Raw genomic sequence first — 27093 nt, 5'->3', positions numbered from 1 at the left:
TGCAGGGGACACGGGTTCGTGCCCCGGTCCGGGAAGATCCCACATGCCGCGGAGCGGCTGGGCCCGTGAGCCATGGCCGCTGAGCCTGCGCGTCCGGAGCCTGTGCTCCGCAACAGGAGAGGCCACAACAGTGAGAGGCCCGTGTACCGCAAAAAAAAAAAAGGATGAAGGGAACCTGAGGTGCATCAGAACAGCTTCTCCTTTTAGAGGAAGGAGGTGAGACCCAGAGACAGTGAGAGATCTGCCTAGTTGAGAACCAGTCCATGTACTCCTGATCCTCGCCCTGCCTCTTCCTCCGCTTTTCTAGGCTGCTCCTCTGGGCTTTCGGCTACTCATTCCAGAAGCTCAAACAAATCAGAACTATGACCAAACCACCAGTCAAGACCGCCTTGCAAAAATGTAAACCAGAACCAACTTTAACACCCTGCCTTGGACTGTACTCAGATCTAGGAAACTCCAAGCACTTCCCAACATCTTGCTTCAGTGTTTCCAAGCTGAGGTGACAAGTGAAACAGGAAACCCTTGGAAAAATCTAGGAAAAAAATTTTGAATACCAGGTACATAGGGGCCAGGAAATACTACTAATAAAACTAATAAACAGGGGTCAAATTGACGTCATTGGTGAAACTGTCAGAGAAAATCTTACCGTGCTTGACAGCTGAGCAGCAGCATCTCGTGGTTATGAATCAAAATATACAGAAGAACCAGGAAGGATTTTGCTCTGATGGATGTCGAGGGGCTGTCCAGTAAACGGATAATTGTAGAGACAAAATCCTGTGGGAGACGTTAGAATATTTTTTGAGAAAACACGAAATAAATAGAGCAGTCAACTCTGAGGGTCAATAGACTGTAATAACCAAACAGATAGCAGAAAATAAAATAATATCAGCTATTGCTTTTGCATTTTTAATTTGTGCTGCTCCCTATACCAAGTTATTAATATGTATGATCTCATTTAAACCTGAAAAGAAGTTATGAAGAGTTGATAATATTATCCCTATTTTAAAGAGGGAAAGGAATCTTGAAAATTTAAGCACTTTGCCCCAATTCACAAAATTGAATTCAAATCCAGGCCAGGCAGATGACAAAGCCTGCTTCTTAACCCCTCCATCACACGACTAGAAGCGTAGCAATAAATAACTAGAACTGAAAGTCACAACTGCATGGAGGCATCAACTTCTGAGCAAACCTGCACACACAGAGATCACGTCTCTAGTGTACACAGCTGAGGTCCTACAGACATAAAATAAAAACAACAGCCAGGGCTTCCCTGGTGGCGCAGTGGTTGAGAGTCCGCCTGCCGATGCAGGGGACACGGGTTCGTGCCCCGGTCCGGGAAGATCCCACATGCCGTGGAGCGGCTGGGCCCGTGAGCCATGGCCGCTGAGCCTGCGCTCCGCCACGGAAGGGGCCACAACAGTGAGAGGCCCACGTACAGCAAAAAAAAAAAAAAAAACAGCCAGTATGGGACACAAAAGAAAAACCTATATTTCTATAACATTCTTTAATTAAAGGTTTAATACAACACAGAGGAATAACTGTTGACAAGTATTAGTGTCATTTTCTCTTCTAACAGACAGATTTGTACATCACTTCAGGTGCCTATTGATATGCAAAAAAAATGGAATACACACACACAGCGTTAATGAATGTTAAGCAGGCAGAAATATGGAATCGTATTGTTAGCAAGATGGCTACAGAGAGCAGGAACGTTAAGTTCCCTAGAGTCCTTGACAGAGGTAAGCACCTAGCAGTGACACTGTGTGTCCAACGTAGATGTAAAAAGCTCAATTTTTTGCCGAAGTTCTTTTACATTGAGTGCTATATTGTCAGGCAGGAAGAGCTTACACAGCCAGGTATATGCTTCTATTTAAGGATGGAGATATACCTATACATCTGTATAACTATTTATCTGTACCTCTGCATCAGGCTCACCTAGATCCTGAACCAAATAAACTAATTCATCAATTGGAGTAAAAAACAGAATCAACTCCAAGGTGCCTTTGAGTAATAGATCTGTTTCCACCTTTCCAGTCGACAGTAGAAAACCCATTTCCCCACAGTCAGCTCCCAAGTTCTAATTTATACACTGTGGTCCAAGGACCAAAACCACAAATCTGTTTCCCACATTAACATTGCTCCCACACATCCACGTGCCTAATTCCAAAACCATTCAAATACCCACTAGCCATGGACTTAAAAACAGTTCCAGATTACAGAAGACTAGAGAGTCATGATAACTGACTGCAATTCAAGATCTGGAAGTTTTATTTCACGTCAAAGAACATTACTGGGACAATTTCAAAATCTGAATACGGTCCAGATTAGCAATTTATGTTAAATAAATGTTAGCTTCTTGCTTTTTAAATTGATGGCTTATTTTTTAGGGAATATTCAGTGAAGTAATTAGAGGTAAAGGAGCATCAGGTCTGTGACCTCATCTCAAATGAATAGAAATACACACACACACACACAGACACTCACTCACATGGTAAAAGATAGAAACTATAAAGCAAATAAGGTAAAACGTTAACATCTGGTGAATGTGGGTACAGGATATAGTGCAATTCTTTGTATTGCACATCCAACACTAAACTTGGCACCTACCCTAAGCATGATAATCCTACTATGAAGGTCATCAATGAGCACCCTCCTTGACTCTTCCTTCCTCTCTTAGGTGTCCAACTGATACCCAGTTTCTATGAGAACACCACTCACACTGTCATTGCCCTATTTCAATGCATCCTTATATCTTTCTTGAATTACTGTAGCAGGCTTTGTCTAACTTTGCTTTCTTCCACGTATTCTACGAGTTGCAGCCACAGTGATCTTCCATAAGAGCAAATACATTATTCGCCTATAAAATATCCTCAGCAGTTGCTAAAACCCTTGAGAGAAGCTAAAGTCCCTTATCACGGCATACAAGGTCCTTCATGATCTGGCTTGTTATTACCTTTCCAAAATCACTTATCGTACTACCACTCCTCTCATATACTCCCAACAGTCACCATGAGGAAATAAAACAAGGAAGCGGAGAACACAGGAAAGAGGCAAAGGGAATCCCAGGATGATTCCACGGTGATAGCTACTATAACCAGGTACAGAGGCTGCCTATTCATAACAGAGTTGGTCAGAAGGCTCCAGGAGAGATATCTTTAAGAAGAAAAAATTGACAGAATACCTGATGCATCTGAATGCAATTTGAAAACAAAAAGTGATGTTATAAAAGTTTGCTAAATGTTGATCTAACCAAAATTAATACACTGAGTCATGAGTGGTGGTTCTGTCCTACTTGAAAATAAGTCCTAGACAAATCTAAGATTTAAAAAATAAACACCAAATGATTAAAAGATCTAGAAGATGCCATGGAAGATACAGATACATATTTATGCATATTTAAAATCTCAGATTTGAGGGCTTCCCTGGTGGTGCAGTGGCTGAGAGTCTGCCTGCCGATGCAGGGGACACGGGTTTGTGCCCTGGTCCGGGAAGATCCCACATGCTGCGGAGCAGCTGGGCCCGTGAGCCATGGCTGCTGAGCCTGCGCGTCCAGAGCCTGTGCCCTGCAACGGGAGAGGCCACAACAGTGAGAGGCCCATGTATCGCAAAAATAAATAAATAAATAAAATCTCAGATTTGAGAAAATGTTCATAAATAATGTATTAGAAAGGAAGAAAGCAAGCATGAGAAATGTGAATACCAAAAAATGTTAAATTCTATATGGAGATAAAACACTATAAATGAACAAAAAAGAATTGCATAAACAAGGTAAGATAATTGTAGCACATTTTATGGATAAATTGCTAAATTTCTTGATATATAAATATCACTAACAACAACACAAAAAGAACTAAGGGAAATGAAAATAACTAAGAGCCCTAGAGACAACTGAAACCTCTGATCTCTTCTACATGGAACATTATCCCAGAATAATTTAAGACGTTTCAAAATGTACAGAACACAGGACACAAGTTTCATATAAAGCTATTCTAAGAAGGCAACAAAAAGTGAGAATTAAAGTACTTCAGCCAATGAAGAGTCTCCAACACCACCCAAGCAAAACAAAAAAATGAAACAGAGGGAATCTGTAATATAACAGCTCAATCAGAAGGAAGTGTCATTAAACAAGCATTTCTAGACATAAAAAAGGTCCAAAACAGTTAGCTATACAAGAAAAGAAAGTATAGACACTATGCCTTAGGAACACAGATGCAAAAAAATCCTCAACAGAATATAAGTTGAATCCAGCAATATATTAAAAGTATGATACATTATACTCAAGTGGGATTTATCCCAGGAATTCAAGACTGGTTCGATATGTGAAAATCAATCAGTGTAATTCACCATATTAATAGATTAAAAAAGGAAAACCACAGAATCACATCAGTTGATAACAAAAAAGCATCCGACAAAATTCAATATCCACTCATGATAAAATCTCTCACCAAACTAGGAATAGAAGGGAACTTCCCCTGTCTCAAAAACATCTAGAAAAAAACCTACAGCTAACTACTAAATGTTCAAAGACTTGATGCTTCCTCCCACCCTGAAATTGGGAATTAAGCAAGGCTGTCCCATCATTCATAATTCAATATTTTGCTGAAAGTCATAGGCAGTGTACAATAAGGACAGAAAAGTAAAAGGTATTCAGATTGGAATGGAAGAAATAGTATCAGATACCAAGACAATATAGAAAAGCCCAAATAATCTAAAAAAAAAAACAACTTCTGAACTAATAAGTGAGTTTTAGCAAGATATGATGTATTTGTATACACTGGAATTTGTACATTCCAGTCATAATGAACAACTGGAAAACAATTTTTTTTAAATAGCTACAAAAACAAAAGAAATATAGGTATAAACCTTAAAAAGTATGCCAAGAATCTGTACACAGTGAACTACAAAACAGTAAGAAAAAATTTTTTAAATATAAATAAAAGACATTATCTGTTCATGTATTAAAAGACTCAAGATAGTTAATATACATATCAATTCTCCCCAAACTGACTCATAGATTTAATGCAATTCCAATCAAAATCCCAGCAGGATTTTTAGTAGATACAGACAAGCTAATTGTAAAATTTATATGTAAAGGCAAAGCAACTAGCATAAGCACAACAATTTGGGGGGAAAAAAGACAGGAGAATCACACAATGGTTTTAAGACATTTTAAAAACTACAGTAATCAAAACAATGTGGTATTGACAAAATGACAGACACACAGACTAAGGGGAAACAGTAGAGAGTTCAGAAATATTATAGTCAATTGGTTTATGACAAAAGTACAAAGGGAATTTTGGAAAAAAGTTTTTGCTATAAACAACTGGATATCTGCATGCAAAAAACTAAACTTCAACTCACACCTTGCACCATATACAAAAACTAACCCAAAATGGATCATAGAACTGAATGTAAAATATAAAACCACAAAATCTTAAAATGAAACAGAGGAGAAAATCTTCATGACCTTAGGTTAGGAAGAATTCTTAGATATAAACCAAAATCGCAATCCATAAAAGAAATAATTGATGAATTAAACTTAGAATGTCTCCTCTGGGGAGGACACTGTAAGAAAAGATAAGCCACATACTAGGAGAAAGTGTTTGTTACCAGAATATATAAAGAACTCTCAAAACTCAACATTAAGAAAAGTATTTTTCAAGGACAAAATATTTAAACAGACATTTCACCAAAGAATGTACACAGATGTCAAATAAATGCATGAAAGGATGTTCAACATCATAATCATTATAGTAACACAAATTAAGATCACAAGACACCACAACACATTTATTAGAAGGACTAAAATTAAAAATGACAAGTATGTGGAGCAACTAGAAGTCTACATACACTGCTTCTGGGAACGCAAAATGGCACAATCATTCTGGAAAATAGTTTAGCAGTTTCATAAAAATGTTAAACACAGGGACTTCCCTGGTGGCACAGTGGTTAAGAATCCGCCTGACAATACAAGGGACACGGGTTCGAGCCCTGGTCGGGGAAGATCCCACATGCCGCGGAGCAACTAGGCCCGTGCACCACAACTACCGAGCCTGCACTCTAGAGCCCGCAAGCCACAACTACTGAGCCCGCATGCCACAACTACTGAAGCCTGCGTGCCTAGAGCCCATGCTCTGTGACGAGAAACCACTGCAACGAGAAGCCCACACACTGCAACGAAGAGTAGCCCCCACTCACCACAACTAGAGAAAGCTCCATGCAGCAACAAAGACCCAACGCAGCCAAAAAAAAAACTTAAACACATATGCCCCAACCACTGCATATCGTTTCACTTAATGAAAACTTATGTTCACAGAAAAATCTACATGTAAAAGTTGATAGCAACATTACTCATAAGAGTCAAAAATTGGAAACAATCCTTAAGTCCCTGAACAGGTACATGGATAAATAAACTGTGGTATACCCACATAAAGGAATAGTACTCAGCAATCAAAAGGAATGAACTAACGGTACACACAATAACACAGAGGAATCTCAACTGCATGATGTTAAGTAAAAGAAACCAGTCTCAAAAATTACATACTGGTGGTTGAGACTCCACCTGCCGATGCAGGGGACACGGGTTCGTGCTCTGGTCCAGGAAGATCCCACATGCCACGGAGCGGCTGGGCCTGTGAGCCATGGCCACTGAGCCTGCGCATCCAGAGCCTGTGCTCCGCAACGGGAGAGGCCACAACAGTGAGAGGCCCACATACCGCATATAGGATCCCACTTACATAACATTCTGGAAAAGGTAAAACCATACGGGCATCACTGAATGCCAGGGACTGGGATGGGACATGGTTTACCTAAAAAAGGGAGCAGCACAAGGTCATTCTTTGGGATGTTGGAATAGTTCTGTATCCTTCTTGTGGTGGTGACAAGAGTCTATGCATGTGTTAATCCTCGTACAACTACACTCCAAAAAAATATGAATTGCATTGTGTATAAATTTTATATATAAATCAATACATATAAACACACAATCAGGCAAATTCAAGCAAAAACGAAAGCAGAAAGTTTGTTACTGATATACAAAGAATTACATAATGATTTTTCCTGATATATAGGATAGAATTTAGGCCAAAAAGAAGTAAACAACACTTTTTAATGCCGAAGGCCACCATTCACAACACATACGCAACAGTATTGAATACAGTAATGAAGGTTATGCCTCACATAGTATAGTGAACACCTTTAAAAAGTAAAGACTACAGGAGATGGAAGAAGGAATAGAAGACTTAATCACACTACTCTCAGTCCAAGACTGTCATGAGAACAAAAATAAGGATAAAGAAGACCTAAATAACATAAGTAAAAGATTAGATATTATGGGTATGTATTAAAATTTAGACTCAAGTAATAGAAAATGTACCTTTTTCTTAAATATGAAATGTTCCTTTAAGGTACCTACATAATAGGTGATAAAGAAAACCTTAATAGAATCAATAAAGTAAAAAGTAATGACTGTAATGATCACAGCGCTGTAGAAGTAGAAAGTAAAAAAAAAAAATCAATATCCAAAAGGCCCTTCTACCTGGAAAATTTTAAGACACTCTATTAAACAATCCTTGAGTAAAGGAAAAATGCAAACCAAAATTGTAGAACTTAAAAAAAATAATAGTAAAAACACTATATATAAGAATCTATAGGATACAATTAAAGCAGTCATCAGAAGAAAATGTGACCTGCAAATACATTTGTAAATTAAAATGAAAGAAGAGTGTGAAATAAATTCCCAACACAAAAAGCTGTAAAAAGAACAAGGTAAAGCAAAATGAAGCAAAGGGAGAAAATAAAGATGCAAGCAGAAACTAACAAGGTAAAAGGAAAAAAAGGAAAATGATAAATCAAAATGCTGCCTTTGAAAAATATCAACAAAATAGATAAAGCACTCACTAAATTAATCAAGAAAAAAGGGAGGGCTTCCCTGGTGGCGCAGTGGTTGAGAGTCTGCCTGTCGATGCAGGGGACACGGGTTCGTGCCCCGGTCTGGGAAGATCCCACATGCCGCAGAGCGGCTGGGCCCGTGAGCCATGGCCGCTGAGCCTGCGCTCCGCAACGGGAGAGGCCACAACAGTGAGAGGCCCGCGTACCGCAAAAAAAAAAAGGAAAGAAAAAGGGGAGACAGCAAAGATACACAAAAAGAAAACTTACCACTGCCTGACCTCAATTTAATGGTGTAAAAAGTCAGCTATGTTATGTATAGAAGTAGTTCATAATTTATTGCTGTATAATATTCCACGGTGTGAACACAGAAAAACGTATATACCCATTTTACTCTTGGACATTTGGGTTGTTTGGAGTTTGGAACCACAATGAGTAAAGCTGTTATGGACATTCTTATACGTGTCTTTTAGTAAACACATAAATATGTGTTCTGATTAAGGATGACAAAAATACAGAACAATTTAAGAAAACTTAAAAGAGAAATGTATGATTTACACAAAGAAAACTATAGATTGTTATGGAGCGATAAGAAAACACTGGAAAAAATGAAGCAGCAGCTTAATATAGTGGTAAAGAACTTGTAATCTGGAGTCAAGAAACCTGAGTGCGAGTGCAACAGTGCTTGACAGAATAGCATGTCGGAGATGATTACACACACACATTTCATAGCCTTGACATAATGACTGAAGGCGTTTGTCCAACTAGATACTAGAAAATATCATAAAGCATAAAGCTGTAAGAATTCCATTTTTGAAATTTGTATGGAAAATACAAATAAAACAAAAGAAAGAGCAAAGCATTCACGAGTATATTTAAGACTTCAGTAAATAAAAAAGATAAAGGGCAGACTATTCATCTAATGATATGCTTACTTTACTACCTTTACCAGAAAGACTCTCAACAGGTTGTGAAAATTTTAAATAACGGGGGAAAACAAACTTATGATACTATATATCTGTCAAAATAAATATGCAACCTTGGAAAAAGTATTTGAAATATTTGAAACTTTTTACAAAGAATCAATATCTTTAGGTATAAATAACTTTTACCAATATAACTTTTATGAATACTCTAGTGTAAAAAATTAAAGAAACAAGCAAACAACTAATAAAAGAATTCTAAGCTGCCTACAAGCAAATAAATCATGTACCCTAACTAGTAGGCAAAGAAATGCAAATTTAGGAAGAATAAGAATCTGTTTTAAAACAAAGCAGACTAGCAAAGATGAGCTGGCATGGTCATGGGTAAATGGACAAATCTCAAATATAGCTCATATGAGAGTAAGTGTTCAACCTTTCCTCCAGCTGGTAGGAAAGTGAGTTGTTACTTCTCCAAAGCCTTAAAACTGTTATTTTCTTCTGACACAGTTGTTATATCTTAAGAATTTTAGCCTAACCAAGTGATGAACAAAAGAGCTTTGAGAAGAAGAATGCTCATGGTAGTACTGTTTATAAGACAAACAAAAATAGAAACCACCTTAACATTTCCAAAATAGGGAATCTGTTAAATCCCAATTGTAGAAAAGATTGCATCTACCCATATCCAGTTTTACCTTCTTTCATTACAAACACTAATGATGCATGTGGGGAAGGCAGGTGGAGAAGGAAAGGGAAGTCACGGAAGTGACACTACATGATTTCCAAAGCCAGCTCTGAAAGGCCATGCGGCTTCTGCCTGGTTCTCTTGGGACACTCTCTCTTGGAACCCAGCCACTACACTGTGAGGAAGCCCAAGCAGCCTTGAGGGGCCCATGTGGAAAGCAACTGAGGCTCCCAGCCCACAGCCCAGTAGGGTTCCCAGGGAACAGCGAGCACCAACTTCGCAGTCATCTGAGTGAGCCTTCTGGAAAGTTTATTCTCCAGCTCCCACTCAATCTCTCCCAACCTTGCCCAAATTACAGATTGGTGAGCAAAGTTAAATTACTGCTCTTGTTTAAGCCACTACATTTTGAAGTAGTTACACAGCAAAAGTGAAATATAGCTTAAGCATATAACAAAAGAGGAAATTTTTCCAGGCGCAACAAAAGTTTCGTACAGCAACGGTCATAATTTTAAAAACACAGACATGTCACTAAGAAGTGATGATAAGGTCTACCATATTTCTTATTGACGGAGTGTTATGCAGCCATTACTAACAATCTGGCAAAACTAAAATAATGCCTATTATTTTGAGTGAAACAAACTAGCACAGCAAATACCCGAAGATAAAAGAAACTGCATACAAGATTTGTTTCTAACATAGTAATTCCAAGTCCCTTAGAAGATACAATATACTACAGACTCTAATTTTGGATCTAAACCTACAAGCATCTTGTGCCCTAAATAAATTCTCATTTAGTCATTTCAGAAAAACTAAATGAACAGTACTGACTCCCTAAAACTAACTGCCCAGGGCACCATATTTAATCTTAAGCAACATGCACCAGACCTCTAGAACAGTATTAATCTTACAACACTGAGGAGGGAAGATTACAGGCTGCAGGCAAAGCCTAGTGCCAAGGATGAATAATCAAAGCTACTTTAGAGAACCAAAAATGACCTCGGGTCACTTCAGTTTGCAATCCACTATGTATTCAGCTTTGATTTAAATTCATCTTGCCATTTGGCTCAACATAACTAAATTTTACACGTGGAGAAAAAAAAAAAAAACAGAAGCTGTTTAGGTCTATAGCCCAAACCACGGAACAACGAGTTCATGTCCAACGTTCAAATGGTTCTTGGCAGTGATTTCAGAGCGGACATACCTACGTAATGTAAAGATGGCGTGATGAAATGTTCACAATGTGAGGAACTGGTCGAAATATATGAAGCTTCCATCACAAAGAAAATGATAATCTTGATCAAAAGTAAGCAAAAGGATAAAAACCCCTCCAGTACATATCATAAGGACAAAATTATGAGATAAAAAAAAATAATGATGATGTAGAGAACGTCCAAGTTATTTATTTCTCAAGAGGTAAAACTGATCTGTTTCAATCAACTGTCACAGGGGAAAATCAATGAGCACAGCCTGGCCATCAAATGATAATAGCCTCAAAAAAAAAAAAAAGAAATCATGTGGATAATACACTGACACGATTTTCCCATTTAAGGTTGATGGAAGTGAAAAATGTACTGATTAAATCTAAAATTGTTTTTGGTTTACACTTTCCTTAAAGAAGTTTAGCCAAGTAGCTTAGTAAAATGTTTCTTATAGACACATTTATTAGCGTAGACAAAAAAATGTCAATACAAACTCATGTTATTAAAATGCATAAACTAATTACCATATTTTAAATTAGCAACCACTGAGTCAGGATGCCTAGTGACTTTGTGAGAAAAAAAAAAAACCTGAGCTGAATGAGCTTTCAAATTTTTCAAAGTTTTCTATGCATGAAATTTCATAGTGATCTTCCATAGTACTTCCAAACAACATAAGCGGTCTGTACCTTCCGGCTTATTATTAATCACTGTTGTGCTACTTGGTCAAAACATGAAACCTGAAGCAACAGCTCCAGTCAAACTAGACTGCTAAAATAAAAATGGACAGCAGCTCCTGTCAAAACTAGCAAATAAGACAAAAATTAGAAAGGCAGTATCCGTAGTCAGTAACACCCAGGAGGAAACCATCTTACCAACGAGCATGAACAAACCCACCTGTGAAACACGATGACTTTAAAGAGTAATGTTTAAATTGTTAAGTGACCCCAAAGCATATGAAGTGCAATGTATGCATCACTGATCATGCAGTTACAAAGTACATTCAAGGTCACATACCTCAAAAAAAAAAATAAATGAGGCAGATGTTTGAATCTATGTAACTTGTAAAAAAGTTGATGTGAGTATACTATGCTCAATTAATTGAAATACAGCAGAGTAGGGTTCCCGGGGTTTTATATATTTTCAATTTTCTAACATCAAGAATCGGGCACTGAGTTGTTGTTTGTTTTGTTTTGTTCTCAGTACGCGGGCCTCTCACTATTGTGGTCTCTCCCGTTGCGGGGCATAGGCTCCGGACGCGCAGGCCCAGCGGCCATGGCTCACGGGCCCAGCCGCTCTGCGGCATGTGGGATCTTCCCGGACCGGGGCACAAACCCGTGTCCCCTGCATCGGCAGGCAGATTCTCAACCACTGAGCCACCAAGGAAGCCCTGTTTTGTTTGTTTCTAATTTTTATTTTAATTTTTTATTTATTTATTTATTTTTGGTTGTATTGGGTCTTCGTTGCTGCACGGCTTTCTCTAGTTGCAGCGATCAGGGGCTACTCTTTGTTGCGGTGCGTGGGCTTCTCACTGTGGTGGCTTCTCTTGTTGCAGAGCTCGGGCTCTAGGTGCACAGGTGTCAGTAGTTGTGGCTCGCAGGCTCTAGAGCACAGGCTCAGTAGTTGTGGCACACGGGCTTAGTCGCTCTGCGGCACGTGGGATCTTCCCAGACCAGGGATCAAACCCATGTCCCCTGCATTGGCAGGTGGATTCTTAACCACTGCACCACCAGGGAAGTCCCACATTACTTGGTCTTCTTAACTTACTCAAACATTTCTTGGTTGTCTAAAGCTCATCCTCTGACAGATTCCTCAGGAAGAGTTCATGGGAACTGATCTCTTCCATGTTCATACACCTACCTGTGGTCTCTGTAACAGAACACCCAAGATATTGAATATAAAATCCTTGATGAGAGACTCTGGGAGGAGCAGCTAAGATAGTGCTTAATTTTACTTAAAAGTTTATCCTAAAGGAATAATTACAGATGTCCATGTGAAAAGATTTAGCCATAAGAATGTTCTCCCTGGCAAAAAAAGGAAATTTTAAAATGTGCAGTAGTGAACTGCTGGAATGCATTGGGATAACTTCACATGATGGAACGTCATAACACTTTAAAAACAATATTGAAGAGTTATACTGAGTGAGACACACAATCCCAACATCACTGAATAGGAAAAATATGAACAAACAGTATACAACTGATCCAATTACTGTAAAAAGATTCTAGTAGCATGTGTATGTGGCAGCAGGGAGAAGGAAATTCGTGAAGGTCTGTGTATGTGTACACATATACGCACACTAAATATGAATTTGAAAGATATACATCAAAATTTTTAAAGAGATTATTTTGGGATGGTTAAGCAGTTTATTTTAGTCTTCTGTATTCTGTATCTCATATATTCTGGATTTTCAATACTAAACTCAAATTCATAAAAGTTATAAACATAATCTGATAAAAATAAATTAAAATGGCATTAGCTACTTTAGGTTTGTAGATATTACAATTAAGGGAAATTGCAATGACCTCATCCAATACCTGTCTTCCTAGTAAAACGGCAGGAAACACCTTTATGCACTCCCAAACTCCTCCAGCCCCAGATCTTCAAGATCGAATATTTGTAGGACACATTAATAAGCTTGGAAGAATGCGAAAAATAAAACTATAAAGTAAACCAGGAATTCTTTTTAAAAAATCAGTTTACAGGGCAAAGATTAGTAAATAAACTCACACCTAACTTACAAGGTTTTCTCTTATGCCTGGTCAGGCCTTCCAGAAGCTTCTCGCTGAGAGTCATTCAAGTATCTGAATTGTGAAAAGGTTATCAATTCCCTACATCTAGTGATGATGCAAGAATTACTTACAAAGGAACATCTACCACGGGTACAGAAAGTATCCTTTTAAGAGTTTTGTTTGTTTTTTCTTTTTTGAAAACAGGGTAGAAAAACAGTTTGTCACTTTTTGTTTTGCCCAATTTTCCTATTTACTTGAGTATGCAGAACACATGATTTGTAACTCAAAAGAGTTCCCTTGTCACCACGGCTGTGAACACTTTTCACACCATCACAAGTAAATTGTACTCTCATCATCTACCTTTCTAGAGAACAATTTAGCATTGTTTATGCACAGCCTTCTAAGTGTGCATAACATCTGTGGTAATCTACTAGCAGCAGACACAAAGTTGTATGTAGGGCTTCCCTGGTGGCACAGTGGTTGAGAGTCGGCCTGCCGATGCCTGGGACACGGGTTCGTGCCCCGGTCCAGGAGGATCCCACATGCCGCGGAGTAGTTGGGCCCGTGAGCCATGGCCGCTGAGCCTGCGCGTCCGGAGCCTGTGCTCCACAACGGGAGAGGCCACAACAGTGAGAGGCCCGCATACCGCAAAAAAAAAAAAAAGTTGTATGTAAACAGGATGCTTACTGCATCAGGGTGAGTGCAAACCAAAAAGTCAGAGGCAAACAGGTCAACAGTGGGAGAAGGGTTTAAGTTACCATAGTGGCACAAAATGAAAAATTATATAGTAATTTTTTAAATGTTCCTATGGTATATTTAATGATATATTCATGAAAATGATAAATCGACACATTTTTATCGTAATTGTATAAAGGTATGCATAAAATTCATAGACATACGGACCAAAGGCTAAAAAGAGATAAACCCACATGGCAACGGTAATTAGCTCTGGGTAGTGAAATTACAGTCGATTTTGTTTTCTTCTTTAGGTTCTACTACATTTTCTGCAGTAAATAGTAATTTCTCTTACTTAAAAGGAATGGCATGGGCCTCTTTTGGGGACTGAATTTCAACAACAAAAAATATCACCATATCGAGGCATCAATCCCCCAAAAAGAACAGGTGCAGTTCTTTCTCCCTGTCCAGCAGGAAGCAATAAGCCTGGTATTTGTTCCTGGGTCCCTTCCTCTTTCACTCATTCTAGCCCATTAACAACCAAGCACTTGAAAAAAACACAATTAGCAATACTAAGATTGGTAAACCTGCCCCTAAAACACACACCTATATACAAATATTTGTACTTTTCTTTAAGTAAAAATAAAACAATGGCCATTGTGTCGAAACCCCTAAGGCCAGTATCACAGCCGTACATGAGCCGGGTCTTCTTCCTACTGCTCAGCCTCTTTCTATGTCCCCTCCTCACTGCTCACTGCGTTCAGCACTGCTGGCCTTCCTTCTCCTCCCGGGTCTCCCCATGACCCCTCACACCTCAGGGAAGCTGAACTACAAAGTTCTTCCTGCTGAGGTTCACACAGCACACTCCTTCTTGTCACTGAGGGCTCAGCTGGAACATCACCTCCTCAGAGAGGCCCTCCCTGACTTCCCTCCCAGCAAACGGCGTCTGGCTCCGCTCCCTGCACACTTCCCCTTGCAAGACACTCTATCAACATCATCCTGTGTAACGCTCTTCAGAGCGCTAACACTATCCAAAATAATTCTGTCTCCTTGTTTATTGCCTGGCCTGAGCATCAGCTTTAGCATTTATAAACTCCATGAACTTGACAAAATCACTCAACACACTAAGTCTCATTTGAGAATAACCCAGGGTTATAAGTCACTAAGTGTCTGGCCTATAATAAATGTTCGCTATAATAATAAATTGTTTTAATTAAAAAAAATAGAACCTTACCTTTTAAATGACAATTCATTGTATATTACTGAGTGGCCACAGATACATTTTAAAGATTATAGGACAAGGCAGAAAAGATGCAGAACGGTTAGAGGCCTCAGCACCTGAGGATCAACATATCACTGAGTTTGCTGGATTTTCTCTCTGCCTCATACATGCCAGACTGGGTGCTGGATAATCCAGGAGCCAAACAGCACACAAACACAAATACACAGGACAAATCAGCTCTCTCAAGCCAAAGGATCAGGAAAGGGGCAGCGTGGAAAGACCAAAAACATTAAGACAACAGCTACTCTACTCTAGCCGAACACCACGGAAAGACGATGGCCCCTTCAGCAAGGGGCAAGAGGAGAGACTAGCCTCCTACCCTCACGTGACTGTAACAAGGCACCCCAACACTCTTCCCTGCCGGGGAAATAGAAAGGACCAAGAGAGAGCTGGGACTTTCATCCCAACCCAGCAATAACAAGGCCCCCTGGCCCCAACCATGGTATCAGTAGAGATACTGATGGGACGCCTGGACCTCCACCCATTTACAGCAGTAATCACGTTCCCCTCCTTTCTGCTGGGATGGCATCAGAGGAGGCAAGTGGGAAGCCTGCAACTTTACCACCTTCCACCAGGAATGGGGCGCCCACCCCTACCCAACCAGTGTCAGAATAATGAGGAGCCCTCCCCCTACCAGCCAGGGTAGACATAGGAAGAAGCCCAGTGGAAAGCCTGGATTTCCACCCTTGCCCTGCAGTAAGGAGGGGCTCTACCACACCCCTCGGGTGTCAAGAGAAGTCTACAGGGGAACCTGGACTTTCACCCCAACCTGGAAGGAACAAAGCATCACCATCCTTCCTCTGCCAGTTCGGTGTCAGAGGAGGCCTACTAAAACAGAAGATTTAAATAAGATCCAGAGTCTTAAAACATAACACCCAAAATATACAATGGATATAGAGCTTCTGTTAAACAAGTTGACAGAGTTCTGGAGCTCTGTTTCACAACAATGTGAATCTACTTAACACTCCTAACTGTACACTTAAGAATGGTTAACAGGGCTTCTCTGGTGGCGCAGTAGTTGAGAGTCCGCCTGCCGATGCAGGGGACACGGGTTTGTGCCCTGGTCCAGGAAGCTACCACATGCCGCGGAGCGGCTGGGTCCGTGACCTATGGCCGCTGAGCCAGTGCATCTGGAGCCTGTGCTCCGCAACGGGAGAGGCCACAGCAGTGAGAGGCCCGCGTACCACCAAAAAAAAAAAAGAATGGTTAACAGTAAATTTTATGTTTTTAACCACAATTTAAAAAAAGTTTTCAAGTGCCAATATTAGTTAAAATCAAAAGATTATTTCTCATTTAATACATGTAATTATTCAATCATTTATTTAAGATACAGGGGACATTAAACATTATAGAACAATTACAAAGTCATATTAATTAGTGCATATTATTTTACTACCTTTGTGAAATATCTTAAACTCAATAAATCTGAGAAAAATAAAACTCTCAGCCTCTCTTACCACAATTTACATAGCAAAACTACTCAAGTGGTACTTTTTCTAATGCAATGACTTGGAAAATTTAATAGCAAAAAATTAGACACAGACTATACTTTCTCTGAGGCTCAAATTTCTTCACAGAATTAAATCAGATTAATTAAAGGCAAAAAATGGATTGCTTTCTATTTTGACTTTCAAGATCAAGTTTATTATGTAAGCCTGACAATTATTAATTACTGAAATTTTTAGTTTTATAAAAAACCAAATTTAACGTGTTGCATTTCATGCAGGAGAAACATGGCAAACACTATATTTAAGTGGACCCATTCCATACTTCCTAGCAGTGTTACCTTAACCATGTTGTACAAAACTCCAATTTGACAGTTATCTCCCCTCAGAAAAAGGGTAATTGGTCCAATAAGTATAAAGAGTACTGCATACTACACTACCCTCATGAAGACTCATAATATACATGAGCACACGAAAAAGTGAAAAAGGTTGTACAACTGAAAATATGTCTGACTCATTGCTTTCCAAATGGGTATATAACCATGGTCCACTTTTTTCACCTGTTAACACCTCACTGAACACTAATGTTCAAGGGCAGGGCTTCTCCAACCATAAAGTTCCAACAAATCCTCAAGAGACCTCATTAAAATGTCAATTCTGATTCAGCAGGTGTGGGTGGGGCCTGAGGGTCTGTGTATCCAACACGCTCCCAGGTGATGCAATGTTTCTGGTCCAGGGATCACTCCTTAGCAGGCACTAGAGAAGACACTTTGAGGAAAGCTACTACAGGGACTTCTTTGTAGCTATGTAGTTTTCTGATACGAACTGAATACTTACAAACTCTACACTCCATAAAATAAAGGAATGTCAAACGATTGGAAGGAGACTAAGTTAAAAACAAGAGAAAGGGAGCTCTGAAGGTTATGTGTACTGGCAGGGTATTAGGACAAGGAAAGGAATAAAAATGAATCAGGGTAAACAGAGAATATAAAGGGACCCCTCCTTAAGGCAGGCAAGGGATATGGGAAAAGAGATGACGGCTGAGGACAAGGAGGCATAAGAAATATTAGCATGTAAGAAGGACTCATAAATTTTCTAACTTTTCATTACTAAAATGGGACACGCAGGCAGATTTCTATTTTAATCACTAAAAGAGTTTATAACAACTTCCGATGAATGCCCTGTGGTACAGAGGTTTGGCAAAGTTCAAAAGGGCCCCTTGAGATGAAAAATAAATTCTACAGAGATACACTGCTTATTGAGCCACTAAAATTGTAGGAGAACACAACAATTTTTCAAATAGAGTAACAGGTCAAACCTTTTCTTGGATTAGCCTCTGAAGGTGAATCCCACAGGACAGCATAGCACTGAATAAGGTCAACATGTACTGCTGGACTCTGCAGATGGCAGAGGCCAGGGAGTTTATTACTGAGGTCAGTCCCACGTTCTCAATAACATTCTGGAAGGCAGTAGGAGAATGGCGAGTGACTCTACACAAGGCCTGCAGGGACAGGAGAACAGATCCATCAGACTACTCCAAGCCCACGAACCAGTCCCCCAAAAGAGAACAAATACTTCTGTGGAAAGGAGTAGAAGGTGTTTACCTTGCTCCTTCATTACTTACCTTGGCATAAGAAATTTGGGCAATTTCAACACAGGTAAAATTAAAACAATAATCCAGCTACCAATAAATACTTAAGTTGCTGTAAAACATTAGAAACTCTTACAATGATCGTATGCATTATGAGTTAACTAAAATGAGAAAATAATTCATGAGTCTACACAGAAAAACTTTAATAAAAAACATTAAGATGAGCCTTCTTTGTGCAGACACTAAGCTAAGCGTTGAAAAATAGTCATAAAAGTATTTGTTTATTGTTCAGTATGTAAAAAACATGATCTGAGAATATCTGAAGACTACCTCATTTAATCCTTCCAAATAACATACATGAAAGGTATTATTATTAACCCCATTTTATAGGTAATAAAACTAAGGCACAGAATATTTAAGTAACTTGCTCAAAGGCATATAGCTAGTACATGGCAAAGCTAGAATTCAAACCAAGGTAATCAGACCCCTGAGCTACTCCTCAACTGCTCATAGACTATCAAAGGTGAAACTTAAAATTAATAAACTAATAGAATTTAATGTGTTGTAACAGAAATGGGCTCAATTATGCTTGGAAAGGCAGGAAAAGTAAGTGAACAAAAGCTACATAAGGAAAATGATAATTGAGTCGGTTTTTGAAGGTGAGTGGGAAAGTAAGGTGAAAAAGTAAGTAAAGAAAATTCTAGCCAGAGAGAAGAGGACAAGTATTCACATGGAGACACAACGAGCAGAGCAGGTTCTCGGAAGGGAAATTTGTCTGATGTATCTCTCAGGTGAAGGACAGAGAGAGTAGTAAAGAAGGGAAAATGATGACCCATCTATTGAAGAGACTGCCTTTTCCCCATTGTATATTCTTACCTCCTTTGTTGAAGATTGATTGACCATAGGTGCATAGGTTTATTTCCAGGCTCTCTATTCTGTTCCATTGATCTATGTGTCTGTTTTTGTGCCAGTACCATACTGTTTTTTATGTTTTGTTTTGCTTTGTTTTTGCTGTACGCGGGCCTCTCACTGTTGTGGCCTCTCCCGTTGCGGAGCACAGGCTCTGGATGCACAGGCTCAGCAGCCATGGCTCACGGGCCCAGCTGCTCCGCAGCATGTGGGATCTTCTCGGACCGGGGCACAAACCCGTGTCCCCTGCATCAGCAGGCGGACTCTCAACCACTGCACCACCAGGGAAGCCCACCATACTTTTTGATTACTGTAGCTCTGTAGTATAGTCTGAAGCCTGGGAGTGTAGTGCCACCAGCTTCATTCCTTTTTCTCAAGATTGCTTCGGCAATTAGGGATCTTTTGTGGTTCCACAAGAATTTTAGGATTATTTGTTCTAATTCTGTGAAAAATGTTGTATTTTGATAGGAATTGCATTAAATCTAATAGATTGCTTTAGACAGTATGGTCATTTTGATATTAATTCTTCCAATCCAAGAGCATGGGATACCTTTCCATTTCTTCGAATCATCTTCAATTTCCTTCATCAGTGTTTATAGTTTTCAGAGTATAGGTCTTTCACCTCCGTGGTTAAGTTTATTCCTAGGTATTTTAGTATTTTTGATGTGATTTTACTTTATTTTTTAATTTTAATTTTTTGGCCACATGACATGCAGGATCTTAGTTCCCCATCCAGGGATCAAACCTGCATCCGCTGCAGTGGAAGCTTGAAGTCTCAACCACTAGATCACCAAGGAAGTCCCTTGATGTGATATTTTTTTAAATTTCTCTTTCTGATAGTTCATTATTAGTGTATAGAGAAGCAACAAATTTCTGTATATTAATCTTGTATCCTGAATCTTTACTGAGTTCACTTATTACTTCTAATAGTTTTTTGGTGAAGACTTTAGGTTTTTCTATATAAAGTATCATGTCATCTGCAAACAGTGACAATTTACTTCTTCCCTTCCAATTTAGATGATGCCTTTTATTTATTTTTCTTGCCTGATTGCTATGGCTAGGACCTCCAATACAGTGTTAAATAGAGGTGGTGAGAGTGAACATCCTTGTCTTATTTCTGAATTTAGAGGAAAAGCTTTCAGCTTTTCACCACTGAGTATAATGGTAGTGTGGATTTGTCATAAATGGCCTTTATAATGTTGAGATATGTTCCCTCTATACCCACTTTAATGAAAGTTTTTAGCATGAAGCGATGTTGAATTTTGTCAAATGCTTTTTCTGCATCTACTGAGATTATCGTGTGATTTTTATTCTTCCTTTTGTTAATGTGGTGCACCTTACTGATTGATTTGCAAACGTTGAACCATCCTTGCATCCCTAGAATAAATCCAACTAGATTATGGCGTATGATCCTTTTTTCATACTGTTGGATTTGTTCTGCGAATATTTTGTCGAGAATTTCTGCACCTATGTTCATCAAAGATATTGGCCTGTTATTTTTTGTAGTGTCTTTGTCTGATTTTGGTATCAGGCTAATGGTGGCCTCACACCTGTCAGAATATCTATCATCAAAAGGTCTACAGGGACTTCCCTGGTGGCACAGTGATTAAGAATCTGCCTGCCAATGCACGGGACACGGGTTCGAGCCCTGGTCCAGGAAGATCCCACATGCCGTGGAGCAACCAATGTTCACAGCAGCACTATTTACAATACCCAAGATATGAAAGAAACCTGAACAACAGATGAGTGGATAAAGAATATGTAGTACATATACACACAATGGAATACTACTCAGCCATAAAAAAGAAGGAAACTGCCATTTGCAGCAATGTGGATGGACCTAGAGAATATTATGCTTAGTGAAATAAATCAGACAAAGACAAAGACAATACTGTAATGATATGACTTACATGTGGAATTTTTAAAAGTAATACAAACCGATGTGTATAGGAAAACAGAAACAGACTCACAGATACTGAAAACAAACTAGTGGTTACCAGACGGGAGAGAAAAAGGGGAAGGGGCAAGTCATGGGTATGGGATTAAGAGATACAAACTTATGTATAAAATAGATAAGCAATAAGGATACAGAATATAGCACAGGAAATAATAGCATTATCTTGGAATAGCATTTAATGGAGTATAAGCTGTAAAAATACTGAATCACTATGCTGTACACCTAAAACTAATATAATATTGTAAATCAATTATATTTCAATTAAGAAAACAGATTTATTTCATTATTTCAGTCAAGATTATTTCAAAGATTATTCAATCCCTGGATTAAAAACAATAAGAGCAGTCTAAATAGAGCTCCTAAAGATCACGTTACGATTAGAATTTTTCAAGGACATTTAGGGGTCTCCCTTAAACTGGCTTCGAGACAATGAACAGTAAGTCTCATTAGCACTGTAACAATTCTTAGAGAGGCTTTCACAGCACAACTGACTTCCTATTGATATAAAATCCCTACGCAATCATAATGGGGATGTTTCTTGATACAAGGTTTGTCCAGACTGCTTCTAAGTGTGTTCAAAGCAATATGAGGGCAACTGGAAGCTCTCCTCTACAGAAAGCTGCTCAAAAGCCTAACCTACCTTCCATTTTGAAGAGCTGACGCAGCAAATAACTTTTAACCCGTCACTTCTGGATATCAAACACAGCTGAAAGCTCACAGAAGCTTAAGAGCACATGAGGGCTTGTATTCTCCAAATTAAAAAAAAATCAAATTTCAAGATAGACCTTCAGTGATTAGGTTTTGAAATATTTACTTAATAAAATAGAGCTTGAGACTACATTTTAAAACTGGAAAGAACACTTCCAGTTCAAAATTCACTTCAAAATTTGCCTCCAAAAGGACATTGTGTTACCTCCAGAATCTGTGACCATCTATTTATTAAAAGCAATGTCTAAGAAAGAGATTAATTCAAAACTGAAGGCGGCATATCTATTAGAAACATGAACACAATCACCACAGAATAAGTTTAAGAACCATTTCTTTTCTGTCTTTTGAATGATTTTTTCATGTCATATGAAAATTACATTGGGAACTTTTTCAAACTAGACACACTCTCATCTGACCTCTGAGATCTTAAGACACATCAGAACAGTGGCAGGGGGTGGAGAGAGAGGAGGAAGCAGTCAGTGTTGTTGAAAAGCTCCCCTCCAACCCCAGTGAGAACCACTGCCCCGAAAAACTCTTCACTTTGTCACCTTTCCTCTCAGCACTTCAGTAATTATAATTAGCCTAGTAACCTCCCTCATAGGAGCCATTCTACTCAGTCTAACTCTAAAGGTTTCTCTCGTTCCCACTGCAGCTCATACAGAGATTCCCTGTAATCCTAATTATTCTAGGAACCCTTTTATGCATTCAATACACTTCCCAAGTCAGGTCCGCTCCCTTCAACAACTAATCCCTAAGCAATGGATGCCACCACTCCTGAGCGGGAAGGATTCATTAGCCATCTTTCACTCCAAGCCAGGCCAGTGTTTTTCAAGAGCTCCAAGGTCTAGGGCAGTGGTTCTCGAACTTCAGCAGGCATTAGAAGCACCTGGAGGCTTGTTAGAATGCAGATTACTGGGCCTCTCCCCGCAGAGATTCTGAGTCAGCAGGTCTGGGTCAGGGTCCAGAAACCTGTGTTTCTAACAAGTTCCCAGGTGATGTTGATGTTGCTCATCTGCATCACACTGGTCCAGGGGGACTCTATGGGGCCAAGAGATGACTAGGAGAAATGGGTCAGAAAATCAGTGACACAGGCAGTAGGCACAGACTGGTAACATGCAGAACAAGGAGCAAGTTGGTGACTCAGCACTAGTGACACCATCCTCCAGCCTTGCTCTTGCAGCCATCAAGTCAACGGATATCCACCGGGCACCTACCACACGTGCTCAGGAGGGAACAACGGCAACAGGGTCCCTACCTTCCTAGAACTGACCTCCTAACAGGATGTATGGTGATGTGCATACATAGGTTGCATAAATACAGCTGTGTTGACTGCTATGACAGAAAATACAAAGAGACACGAGGGGCAAGACACATCCTGATGAAAGAGGTAACATTTAAGCTGAGAACTAAAAGATGAAGAATCGGCCATGTGAAAAGCCGGAGGAAGGCATCCTGGGCACAGGGAATAGAAAGGGGAAAAGTCTTGAGGCCCGAAGAGTGCTTGGAAATTCTTGAAAATATCAGAACATGTGTGTCACTGAAGCACAGTAAGTGAGGGAATGAGTGTTAGGAGATGTGACAAAAGAGGCAGGCAGAGGCAAAAATCACCCAACATCTTGAAAGTCACGTGAAGAATTCTGGTCTTTATCACTAAATGGGTACATTAACCTCCAGAGCACATTCCTGAGAGGTTGTTATCGGAAAAGAAACCAAAAAAGAAGTTCAGCTCTGTAAGGCATGCTGGGGAAAATTCAACTGTCACCCCTCTAGGAATCTGTGTAAAGTGTCTTCAGGATGTGTATGTTCAGTTTCTATATCCTCAACCTTTAATGAATCTTCTTAAGGCAGGTAAAATTTTCTTAAGATTATGATGTTAGAATAACTTTGTTTTAGGATCCCCAAACAATGATCTCATACTGTATTCCCCATTCTATCATTAGCAGGACCTTTGTGGCCTATTTCCCCTTGTAGCCCAAGTAAAGAAGAACGTTTAATGTTATCAACCTCCTGCCCTCCACTCATGACGTGAGACAAGAGGCTCCGTATCAACCTTTGCAGAAAAAGTCCAAACCTGCAACCAAAGACCTGGCTTCAAACTGATAGAAAGATGAACAAAACACAGCCCTGGCTTTCCAGGAGTTTACAGTCTATAAGGGATTATAGTAAAATAAGCTAGCATAACTGATTTACCCCACAAAATGTGCTAATTGCTTTAGACATTAAATTTTATCCTGAAACTCAAAGCACTTGCCAATTCTTAACTTCTACCTAGTACTCTGTAGTATTTATCTAGTATTATCGTCCTTTAAAAAAAAATTTTAAGATGCTGAAAAGTTTTAGCAGAGCAGTAAGAGGAGGAGATGTGATTTTATGAAGTTCACCCTGTATGCAAAATGGAACTAGTGGAGCAGCAAACTGGCCGTGGGAGACCAGTTAAGGCCACTCCACTGGTCTCAGTGAGAGATGGTGGTGGCCTGGATTATGGAGGCAGCAGCAGAGCTGCAGAGAGAGGCAGACAGATCTGAGCAGTATCTATGAATTAGAATCAGAGGACAGGTCGACTGGCTGGATGTAAAGAGCGAAGGGGAAGGAATTAGGGAAGATAAAGCATCAAAAATGATACCTAACCCTTTGTTTTCCTTAGTCTATCTTCCCTTACCTTCCCTTCCCAAGGGCAATACATCAGATTCTGAGGAAAGAGGTCAGAGGGGAATGGGAGCACTGAGCACAAGCGGCTCAGGACACACTCGGCAGTGACACGGGAGAAAGAGAATGACATAGAGGCAGCGGCCAGAGTGGATGGAGTCTGTTACGCTGAATGAATAAATTAACTGATTGAACAGATCAGTAAATATACTGAGAATAACTGAAACCAGGTTTCTGTATGAGATTAGATTTACAAACACAGAAAATGGGAAGGCTAAAAAGAATCCCACATATGGGATTCAAATTGGAAGTATCAATATGAATGCATGAGTTTTGTTCCAAATACCCACAATGATAGATATAAGAACAATTCTATATGCGTGCGTATTATGCGTACCTATACTTTTTTCTAGCTCTGAATACTAAGAAGGCCTGAAAACAATAACACCCCATAGCAATAAGCACAGCACTCAGATCGTGGTTTCTAAATACCAAAGGTCCCTTGGAGAAATGATTGGTTCCAGGGCTGGCAGAGCAAGTACGAAAGTAGCCCAGAAACTGCATGGTGTCAGAAAGTACGGAAGTGATCGATGACAGAAATAGGTCAATGGGGGCTGCCCTGGTGGCACAGTGGTTAAAAATCCACCTGCCAATGAAGAGAACACGGGTTCGAGCCCTGGTCCAGGAAGATCTCACATGCCGCAGAGCAACTAAGCCCGTGTGCCACAACTGCTGAGCCTGTACACCACAACTACTGAAGCCTGTGTGCCCAGAGCCCATGCTCCACAAGAGGAGCCACCTCAATAAGAAGCCTGAGCACCACAATGAAGAGTAAGTAGCCCCTGCTGGCTGCAACTAGAGAAACCCCGCGCGCAGCAACGAAGACCCAATGCAGCAAAAATAAAATAAATAAATAAATTTATTTTTTAAAAAAAGAAATAGGTCAATGTGACACAAAAGCCAGCTTGTAAGGCTTCTAGGATGATCTGAGCATCCAAACAATAAATAATAATAGTGGTAATAGTAGTATCACATTACAATTCATTGAATAAAATAGGTATCCATGGGGCTTCCCTGGTGGTGCAGTGGTTGGGAGTCTGCCTGCCAATGCAGGGGACACGGGTTCATGCCCCAGTCTGGGAAGATCCCACATGCCGCGGAGCGGCTGGGCCCATGAGCCATGGCCGCTGAGCCTGCGTGTCCGGAGCCTGTGCTCCGCCATGGGAGAGGCCACAGCAGTGAGAGGCCCGCATACCACAAAAAAAAAAAAAAAAAAAAAAAGGTATCCATGATCATAAGGATATAAATACACACATACGTGTGGGAGCAGGGAAAGAGCTTCTTTAAAATAGAATTCCAACCAATACCAAAGGCCTGTTTTTGTACAGCTCATGGGAACAATGTACAATGGTTTTTACATTTTTAAAGTGTTAAAGAAAACAAACAAAGAGAATATGGAACACAGACCATATGTGGCCATCAAAGCCCAAGATACATATCATCTGGCCCTTTATAGAAAGTATTTGCCAATCTCTGATATAAAAGGAATGAAACAGATGGTCATCATATGGCAACCATCACAGAGGCATATGCTACAGGTAAGGGTCCTCAATGATGTTAAGGAGGTTTAACGGGAAAACACTATATAGACCCAAGTTGAGCCTTGCCCTACAAAAGACAAGCCCTGTGTCCTTTAAACCTGTAAATGACATGACGTTCCCAGAAATACTGGAGAACTGTTTCAAACTGAAGGAGACTAAAGAAATATGAAAACAATATATAACATATGATACTGAACATGATCCTGGAGCAGAAAAGAAGAGACGTTTTGGAGGAAATCGGAAAAATTACAGTCAAAAATTAATAAATTAGATGAACACTAAGAACAAAATATAAAAAGCCCAAGATCAAAGAGTGAAGCTTAATGTGTCAAACGAAGAAAGAGCTAGAAGGTGTGAGACTTGGGTGGGAACAACTGGAAAAAAATCTCTGCCAAGAAAAGAAATCATGCTGAGCATAAAAATGAAAATGATAATATAAACCCAATTAAAGCAAGGTTTTTTTTTTAAAGGTCCAGGATTAAAACGAATGCCTTAAGATGTGACTCAAAGATGCCTTGAGAAAGTTCACTGGTGTTTTTAGGACAGATACCAGATAGGGTTGAAGAGAAAACAGGCCAGAAAGGAGCAAGCTTGTGGCAATAACCCTTTAAAGAAGTACGGCTGGGGTGGGGTGGGGGGGACGGGGGGAGGAGGGATGGAGGTACCTCCTAAGAAACTCTGGATATGTTTTTATGTGTGTCTTTTTATTTTTAATGTGGTAAAGAATACCTGAACACTGATTAGAAAGATCTAGTACACAAGGAGAGGGTAAAGATTTAGGAAAGAGCAAAAATAACCATTTGAGTTGAGATTCTCAAAAAAAGAAGAGATGGAAGAATCATGGACACGTTTGTCTCTG

General features: G+C 39.6%; 1 protein-coding gene across 10 annotated transcripts in view; it reads right to left on the bottom strand.

The window, feature by feature from the left end:
• Window positions 1-27093, bottom strand: part of ULK4 (unc-51 like kinase 4) — a 522462-nt gene that overhangs the window by 389824 nt on the left and 105545 nt on the right. For all 10 annotated transcript variants that reach the window (XM_033864682.2, XM_033864673.2, XM_033864674.2 and 7 more), the window contains 2 exons: window positions 18141-18323; window positions 647-774 (listed from right to left, as the gene is read on the bottom strand). In XM_033864682.2, coding sequence (XP_033720573.1) covers window positions 647-774; window positions 18141-18323 — 311 coding nt within the window. The remainder of the gene's footprint in view (window positions 1-646; window positions 775-18140; window positions 18324-27093) is intronic.

This window comes from Tursiops truncatus, chromosome 10 (genome assembly GCF_011762595.2).
Source record: "Tursiops truncatus isolate mTurTru1 chromosome 10, mTurTru1.mat.Y, whole genome shotgun sequence".
Taxonomy (NCBI): Eukaryota; Metazoa; Chordata; class Mammalia; order Artiodactyla; family Delphinidae; genus Tursiops; species Tursiops truncatus.
Note: the sequence above shows the minus strand (reverse complement) of the source record. Positions and strands in the feature narration are given on the sequence as shown.